Here is an 8,567-nt window from a genome sequence, read left to right as displayed (position 1 = left end):
TTCTGGACATTTCAATGTTGGCTCGATAAGAATCTTTTTTAAATTGTTATCAACTCTCCTGTTCTTCTTCAACATCTTTAAAAAAAAAAAAAAATTGTAATAAAAATTGTAAGTATTCCTACGATTATATATCTCCTCCAAGTAAGAATATTTTCAATCTCCGTTGGACCTCGAGCATTTCTAACGCCACGACTGTCCGAAGACAACGCAGAAGAGTCATATTTGTTCATCGAACAATTACGAGTCTGACAATAAATTAATTATCGATAGCTAATTGGGCCTTCGATCTTTTAGAGAACGCTCGACCAAACCGAAGTAGAACAGCCTCGACAATCATACGAGGCGGATCGCGCGTCGTATAATTTTCGTGCGATAAAGTTGTCGACCACGGGACCAACATGCCCGGGGGTGTCGTATTCCTGGTCTGTATTCCCACTCTGAGCTACGAGCACGAACTTGTGTTCGGTATACCGCTGAAGCGCTCGAAAAAAACCGAGAAGAGCAAAAGTAAGATCGCGCCGAAGGTGGATCTTCGTCTGAAGGAAACGAAAACACGCGCGCAATTACTCACGCTCGACGACGACGATCATACTGACGACGACGATGACGACGATGACATTGATCCCAGGAAGCGCGCTCGCGGTCCCACGCGATCGAAAACACCGATGTTCGTGTCTATGGAAACGGTAGAGTATAGTAAAAAAAGCATTAAACTACATAAAAAAAAATATCAGAGTTGAATGAGTTAGTTTTTCCTTTTAATTTAATTAAGTTAAATCAAAGTTAATAGACTACGAAATTAACTCATTTATATTAAAAATTACATGAACAAAAAGTTAATTTAATTAAAAATTACGTTGAAGTTAAAATATAACTTTAGAAATTATTTATATTAAGTTAAAATATTATGAATTTTAAAATTTCATTATTTTTAACGACGAAATAGTTATAGTGTGGGACAAAATTTTAAATTTTTGAGAAAAATTAAAGTTAATGTATTTTATGTATTTTAAGAAATAATTGATGTTGAGAGTTAACTCATTTAAAATAAACTAAGTGAAAAATTTTTAATTTTTTATCTTGAAAAATGTAAAGTACAATACAAAGATATAAAAAAATACTTATTAAAATTATGAAGAAATAAATTGTGTATTGTTAAACAGATATATAAAAATAAACAAATAAATTTTACATTTTTCAACTCGATCAATTTGTTTTATTATAGCTCGCTTTTATAAAATAAGAATTCTTTCTTTTCAATACTTCTTCCAATTCGATTTCAAAGATATTCGTATTTATCGTATCGTCGTTGCGTGTTTAACTTTCGCAGGTGTTGGAAGAACTTCTCAAGAAGCTTAGAGTAGAGCACGTGGTATGGTGCAAGGACAAGGAGGACATGTATTACGAGGTACGGTAAGAATTGTGTATATATGTACATCTCTATGTGCTCGTATATTTCCAAACACAAATGCAAACGAATCTCTTTGGTGGAAGGTGATATTTCCGGTTCCCGCCGGCGAACCTTGCGAGAATTGCATACATTGCCTCACCGAGATGGGTATCGGCGTTAAAATGAACTCGATAGTAAGGTGACTTTACGCTGAGTTGAAGAAGTCGTGTTCTAGCGTATGTTGTAATCCGGAGTCATGACTCTGGTCATTGATTTTTTATTTTTAGCGTAATCCCGACACAATGTACGTATAGCGGTGTGAACGGTGCAGGATCGTTGGCTATCAAGGACGATGCTGCTCGCAGGTCTTTCTAATTGACTTTTGCTATCGAAATTGATACGAAAGCAGAGATACGTTATCTGAGATATTCAATATACATTTTATGTCATCCAGACGAAAAGAATCGGAGGATCGTAAGAACGCTTGGGACGCTTTTGTAGGAACTATCAGATCGAAATTGACGGTGAAACAGGTAGTCGACGGCGTTCGCAGTGGCGGTGATCTTTCTTTCGATTACGTGCTGCTGGTATTAACCGCGGAGTAAGAAGTCAAACTACCCTTATTACTCGTATATATGCACAATCTCTAAAAAAGTAATTAGCTAAAAAGAAATATATATATATAAAATATATTCTGGTAAGTTCGTCTATAATTATGAGAGAATAATCTTCCAGCATTACCAAGAAATTTCTTTTATCATTTACTTACTTGTAGCAATTTAGTATGTATATATAATTATAAAAAAGTATTATGAAATATCGTATGAAACATACCGCGATATATAGGTTGTAACAATCAACTTTGTGAAAACTACAATCTTACAGTTGCCTCGCCGCACTCGGTCTCGTCGAGAACAGCGCGACCAATGTCGTTGCAGCCATGCTGGTTTCTCCCCTCATGGTAAAACCCTTTAATGCAACTTTACTAGTCGTCAAGCAATGTTCGCGCGTCACCTCACGCTTTTGATCGTCTCGTTGATCAAAGGGACCTGTGATGTCTCTGACTTTCGGGACGATCATAGCCGACAGAGACCTGCAACTGGTCGGCCTGAAAAGCTTGATGCTCGGTATCTTCTTATCGATACTCTTCGGCTTTATATTCGGCCTTATCCTCGGTACAACCGAAATGCCCTGGGGCTACAATGATTGGCCAACCGACGAAATGAAGGGCAGGTGGATATCGTCAATTAATGGTGTTGCTGATAACATGATTGCATGTAGCTTTTGATTACACAAAATTAAATACAAAATTTTTAAATAAAACGACTCTTTCTTTCTATAGAGGCAACTATAGATCGCTTTGGATGGGTGTTCTTTGGGCCCTTCCATCCGGCACGGGTGTCGCAGTCGCTTTGTTACAAGGCAGTAATGGACCGCTAATTGGCGTCGCCATATCAGCTTCATTACTACCGCCCGTCGTTAACTGCGTAAGAGAACAATAGTGCACACATCGTGCAAAAGTCTTTGTAATAACAATCAGTTAAAAAAAAATATCCGACTTTTTCCTCTTTATTGTTTGGACAATCATCAATGATTAATGTAATCATATCTATGAATAAATTAAAAATTTTTTATTTTTTGCAGGGCTTATTTTGGGCTTTAGGATGCATATGGCTTATATACCGACCTATAAAAATGCCCCATATCAAAGGAGAATCTTATACGAATTTTAATAGCACGTATACATATATCTACAGCGATTACTTGCCCGTAGAATTCTTCTGCAATGGCATTATCAGCGCGTGTCTGACGTTTATCAATGTAATGTGCATCTTTATTACGGCGATAATAGTCTTGAAGGTAATTAAAGTTAACACGCGACATTGCTCGTTAATCGATCGAGAACAATCGCAAATTGCAGCTGTAATTTGCAACCTTATTACATCACCGACGCGTATATACATCGTATCATTAATTATAACTTTGCTTTCGAGTTATACCAATTATACTACGATACGACAAATTTATCGATTTTGAATAAATATGTGTAATCTAGGTTTATAACATATACGTTATTTTTATTTTCGCCATAATCGTTTATTTGTAACTGCAGATTAAAGAGGTGGCAGCACCATACACATCCACTCCGGAACTACGTCGGTTCTGGGAACACGACATTCGTCTAGTTCGCGATAAAAATATCTCTAGAGATAACAGTTCCTTGGATTCAAGGTGAGGAAAAATGATTGCAGGCATAAATATCTCAAGATATTGCACTATATCTTATATGAGTAAAAAAATAATTTAAAAGTATATATTTTATTACATGTAACGAGTTCTTTTTCACTAAAATATTCATAGTTTCTACGATGGACTGAGTAAAACTAAACAACGAGCGTTGGAACGCACGCTAAATGAAGCAGTCAGAGAGGCGATGAACGACGAAACTTTCAGAAAAGTACAAAGGCTTAGCTACGGACAACACGGGCCAGAAGAGGTACTAATCTATGCGTCCTTTATATCTCAATTGAATTACTTTTTAATAAGTTTTAAATTATCACATTTCCTTAAAAATGTTTTCTAAGATTTCTTAAGATTGATCAAAGTTTTTTCTAATAAGAATTAAAAAAAAATATTGCAGATTGGTCCTCGGCTTGGTCTTCATAGTCGTGGAACTACGGGTAGGGATAATAAAGAGAGTGGAAGCATGGAAGAAATACTAGGTGGAGAGTTACGGCATAAAGGCTTAGCAAATTCTGGCAATACAAGCGAAGATTTGGCCGCATTGGATCGTTTAATAACATATCTTCTAAGCCAGCCACCAAGCAATCCCACTGACAGCAATTTAGATTCATGGAGACGCTCGCATCGAGCTAGTTCACGAGGCTATAGACAATTACATGGCACGGCCGCCGATATTGCGGAAAATGGCGGCGTTGGCACTACGCCTCTGTGAATAGTTGACATTTAAAGAAAAGTCGACATTGCATATAAAAATAGCAAGTACGATAGCTAGTTTTGATTCAAATGTCAATGTAAAACAAAATTGTAATAAGGATGAGGCACACAAGTATATAAATACCCAACAAGTATATAAATACACAGTAATTTTTGCTAAAGATATGGTAAATTATTGACATCTGTTTGTAATCACAATTTACACAACGTAGCGAATATATATAAGTACTTTAAAAAGAGATCTATAAATCACCTTAATCATCAGATGGCTCAGTGCCAAAGTATCTGTCGCCAAAATTACCAATGCCGGGCAGTACGTAAAACTTTTCATTTATCTCGGGATCTAAGGCAGAAGTAACGATTTTCACTCGCGGAAAGGCATACGCGATTGAATGCACGCCAGATTCAGCCATCAACAATGACGCCAGCAGCACGTTTTCTTCAGCAACATCATGGTCCAAAAGTACTCGGATCGCCATGATAGCAGCAGCACCAGTCGCAACAGTGGCATCCATCAATATTACTCTATAGTCTTTGATGTCCTTTGGTAATCGAAGGTAATACAACTAGGCAAGAAAATAAAACAAATTATCGGTCTGCTATCAAGTACCGTTGCGAAGAAAAAATTTTCGAGTGCTTACTTCAGGCTCGCCAGTCTGCTGATTAGTTTGGATAAGAATTTTTCCTATACGTATATCCTTGCACACGTCCCGAACGGCCTGTTCCATAGTTTCGCCGGCACGCAATATCGACACGCCGCATATTTTATCCGTTGCACCTCGCTTGCCGCCATATAATACTCCTTGCGGCGTTTCAACAGTTACGTCCTTCATAAATATTATGAATACATAAAATATTAATAAAATACATAATACATAAAATATTAATAAAGATAATCTATACTTTTGTGAAAATATTAACTCATTTTGAAAACTCATATGCTAATCAATTTAGTGTGCACAAATATAAATTTGAAAGTTAAATTTATGTAAATGCATATAGATTACCGATATTCATTGCCAGTACTAAAAATATATAATTCGTGTAGCACGTATTATAATTTTCAATATTAGTAGTGAATATCAGAACGCAGGCATAGTTAAAATTATCAAAAATTATTAAAATTCTATGATATTCCAGCGATACATTATTTTTACCTCAAAAGGCAGTAGAGACAATGCATATTCAATCACCAGACGGATCAAACGCTTAGAATAAAAAATAAATTCATCTCTATATGTATCCTTGTTGCGGATGAAGGTGTGAAGGCCCTTTATCTGCGGTGTGTCCGGAAGTAAGTACAAAGATGAAGGTAATGGTTGACCGATATAAGAGTGTGCTAATTTCTCTCTCAATTTAAAACCTCTCTAAAAAAAAGTAAATATCACGTTAGCTTCGATGTAATGCTGCATTAAAACACGAAATAAAAACTGGCAATTTACCAATTGAAGTTGAGTGTGAATGTGTTGTACAATTAGCTCAATTGCCACTTCGTTGTCTCCTCCACGCGGCACAATGATATCCGCGTGGACCATAAGAGGCGCTATATAATAATAAAAAGCGGGTTGCACATGTTTACTATACTGTTTCAACACACCCTCCAGGTCTCTGCCTCTTTGTGAGATGTCCCTTCGTAAACGTCTGGCCAGTCTGATGTCCGCATCAGTATCGACGAAAACTTTCATATCGCACATCTTGATGAAATGTTTATCTATTTGATTACTCTCTTTCGATAGTTATACCAACTTTTAAATTGATTTTTTTGATTTACCTTCAACACGTCAGCATTATAAAAAGTAAGTATTCCCTCGAAGATAATGACGTTGGCGCCATACATGGTTTTCTTTTCCAAACGAAGGAGAATTATTATATAAATCGCGTTGATTTATTTCATATAAAGTAAAAAATCATAATATAAATACATCAACTTACCGTTCTGCTTTCTCTACGATGCGTAACAAAATTATAAATAGGAACTTCTATCATGCGTCCTTCTTTCAAACGCTGTAGTGTAGTTTTGAGAAGCTCGAAATCGAATGCATCAGGATGATCGAAATTGTATTCATTGTGCGCGGCCATCTCGTGCTGCTTCTCATTTAATACCTATAAAGTATTCGATGTTTTTACAGCGTTATCGAATTATTTTCCATCACGCTAGTAACAAATTTGTTAAATTATTTACAAAAGTACATTTAATAGATGTTAATGATTTAAAAATTTAACGTACTTTATAAAAAGAATCCATACTAAGGAGAGTCACCCATGGTACATCGAGAGATTCTATAATTTTAGTTGCAACTGTTGTTTTTCCAGAGGCGCTACCTCCACAGATACCTATAGCAAATATATTTTTTACATTAAAGTTTATCTTCATCTTGTATTGGTTATTTATTTTATAAACTAAAAACAACTTTATTTGTATTAACAATAAATACTAACCAATTACAAAAGGTTCCACTTGTTGACCAGCTGAATTATACCAAGGAGGTCTACCAGCTGTATAAATGGTACGCGTTTTACTCCTGAGAATAGATTCTGCTGATGTCTTCTTACTTGATTGTGACATGCTGGTAGTGCGCTGCCTTCGTGATCTCGGTGATTTTTGTGAACCTGTTGGAATTATATAACTTCAATTTGCTATTTCTATATATAATAATTAACTTTTATTTTTAGGACATTATCTTTCATATATATTTAATTCATTTTTATAATCTGTAATAAAAGAATATAATAAAAGAAAAATAGAAATAGGATTAAAGGCAAGAAGGATCTCCTATACTTTTTGTATCAGCTGTCTTCTAGGAATTAAGGAACTTGAGGCATTGGATCATTTACATCTCCTCTTATAGATGCAATTTCATACACTTTGTTTCTGCAAACAACACATCTATATAGAACTTAACATATATAACATACATTAATTATATATTATTTAATCATAAATTTACTTCTTTCTGTCATCAGACTTCATTTACTGATAAGATATGTATATGATGCAATTTACGTCACAGATGGTTCATTGTCAATAAATAACTGATCTAAGCTGTCACAGATCACTTTGTTTAAACACTATTAAATAAACTTTATATATTAACATATGTACATAAGAAAATTATCATCATCTGTTGATATATCCATATAATTCTATTTTCTACAAGTTTTACTAACAGGTTCTACTAAAAGATTTAACCAACAGGTTTTATTAACAGGTTTTAGTGAGGAAATAAAAAACATCACTATCACATGTGAGACTAAACTGAGTTCTGATGTATGTGGAACAATGTTATTCTTTAACTTCGGATATTTTAAATTGAGAAAGAAAGCTGATAATAAACGAATTCACCTGTGGACGGCGGTCTCGGGGATTGCGGCGTCGGCGTGCCGACATCAGAACGCCTGTAGTGCTCGGCATCCTCGCATAACTCATCGGCGAGGAAAATCTCACGATCGTCCAGACATACGTCGCCTTCGTCGCTGGAAAATTGTCAGCGGTGAATGAAATATTCATTAGTTTTTCGTGAAAATTGGCGGAAAAAAAAATGTCGAGAAAAGTAAACACCTCTCGCGTACCCTACCTTTCGGAACTCGCCGAGCTCGGTGGCTCGAACGGATGTTGCACCTTAGCTGCCATGTTCCGTCGACTCCGTTGACTTGGACCTGCAACCGCTCGTCGACAGCGTGCAGATGATCATCCACGGCCTACTGCGTCGTATGCGAGCCGCACGTTGCACGCCGACATACGTACCATACACGCAGTGGCGCACACGCGGACCACGCGGTCAGTGTTCCCAGTTCCCAATTCCCAAATCATGAGCGAGACCCCACCGTTGAAACATCCTCACCATCTTCGCGCGCGTGCGTACAAACGGCCACGTGACTGTCTCGACAGGATCATGCCTAGAGATAGAGCAGAATGCACATTAAGGACCTATCCAGACAAATTTGCATTATAACTGCATAACTATATAGTAAATTTTACTCCTATAATTCATATAAATGTTTTTACAGAAAATTATTTTGCAGAAAATTTGCATCGTTATTTTTAGAGGTAAATTTATCGATTAGCGAAAAAAGATTCAGAATATAGGACCTTAGAATCTATCCAGACACATTTGCATGATCATATGCGTAAAGAAAGTTATCCAATCGCCAATTTTTATACGCTTATAATAGAAATGCGATTGGATAATTTTCTTTATGCATATAGTTATGCAGTTAT

General features: G+C 36.1%; 2 protein-coding genes across 4 annotated transcripts; one reads left to right on the top strand and one right to left on the bottom strand.

The window, feature by feature from the left end:
- Window positions 1–53: 53 nt before the first annotated feature.
- Window positions 54–4,509, top strand: LOC105433920 (uncharacterized). The gene is made up of 12 exons (XM_011649415.3): window positions 54–686; window positions 1,331–1,408; window positions 1,495–1,589; window positions 1,678–1,755; window positions 1,845–1,991; window positions 2,276–2,351; window positions 2,436–2,623; window positions 2,733–2,877; window positions 3,035–3,250; window positions 3,504–3,622; window positions 3,752–3,887; window positions 4,032–4,509. Exons 1-12 carry the CDS (start codon window positions 399–401, stop codon window positions 4,344–4,346), a joined length of 1,881 nt encoding a protein of 626 aa, XP_011647717.2. The 5' UTR covers window positions 54–398; the 3' UTR covers window positions 4,347–4,509.
- LOC105433922 (lethal (2) k01209) lies at window positions 3,694–8,225 on the bottom strand. Of its 3 annotated transcripts, XM_089077540.1 has the most exons (11): window positions 7,924–8,222; window positions 7,692–7,822; window positions 6,788–6,958; window positions 6,576–6,682; window positions 6,281–6,451; window positions 6,120–6,191; window positions 5,791–6,042; window positions 5,506–5,715; window positions 4,990–5,175; window positions 4,602–4,914; window positions 3,694–4,340 (listed from the first exon to the last, which is right to left on the bottom strand). In XM_089077540.1, the coding sequence occupies exons 1-10, from the start codon at window positions 7,977–7,979 to the stop codon at window positions 4,603–4,605; spliced, it is 1,668 nt and encodes a 555-aa protein (XP_088933666.1). In that variant the 5' UTR covers window positions 7,980–8,222; the 3' UTR covers window positions 3,694–4,340; window position 4,602. The 3 variants fall into 3 exon arrangements, with proteins under 3 accessions (XP_088933666.1, XP_011647719.1, XP_011647720.1); XM_011649417.2 differs by lacking the exon at window positions 3,694–4,340 and having other exon boundaries at window positions 4,499–4,914; window positions 7,924–8,225; XM_011649418.2 differs by lacking the exons at window positions 3,694–4,340; window positions 7,692–7,822; window positions 7,924–8,222 and adding an exon at window positions 7,128–7,225 and having other exon boundaries at window positions 4,499–4,914.
- Window positions 8,226–8,567: the final 342 nt, after the last annotated feature.

Source organism: Pogonomyrmex barbatus, unplaced genomic scaffold (genome assembly GCF_055798465.1).
Source record: "Pogonomyrmex barbatus isolate J1 unplaced genomic scaffold, ASM5579846v1 scaffold2, whole genome shotgun sequence".
In the NCBI taxonomy this organism is placed as follows: domain Eukaryota; kingdom Metazoa; phylum Arthropoda; class Insecta; order Hymenoptera; family Formicidae; genus Pogonomyrmex; species Pogonomyrmex barbatus.
The sequence above is the reverse complement of the archived record's forward strand: the minus strand, read 5'-3'. Positions and strand labels throughout refer to the sequence as shown.

What these genes read in the sequence shown, in the direction of transcription:
- LOC105433922 (XM_011649417.2), bottom strand. Translation starts at nt 7,979, where the DNA reads ATGGCAGCTAAGGTGCAACATCCGTTCGAGCCACCGAGCTCGGCGAGT. An exon ending in TTCACACTCAACTTCAATTG is followed by an intron (nt 5,716 to 5,790) that starts GTAAATTGCCAG and finishes ACTTTTTTTTAG; the next exon opens with AGAGGTTTTAAATTGAGAGA. An exon ending in AGCAGACTGGCGAGCCTGAA is followed by an intron (nt 4,915 to 4,989) that starts GTAAGCACTCGA and finishes TTTCTTGCCTAG; the next exon opens with TTGTATTACCTTCGATTACC.
- LOC105433920 (XM_011649415.3), top strand. Translation starts at nt 399, where the DNA reads ATGCCCGGGGGTGTCGTATTCCTGGTCTGTATTCCCACTCTGAGCTAC. An exon ending in ACCGACGAAATGAAGGGCAG is followed by an intron (nt 2,624 to 2,732) that starts GTGGATATCGTC and finishes TTCTTTCTATAG; the next exon opens with AGGCAACTATAGATCGCTTT. An exon ending in GACAACACGGGCCAGAAGAG is followed by an intron (nt 3,888 to 4,031) that starts GTACTAATCTAT and finishes AAAATATTGCAG; the next exon opens with ATTGGTCCTCGGCTTGGTCT.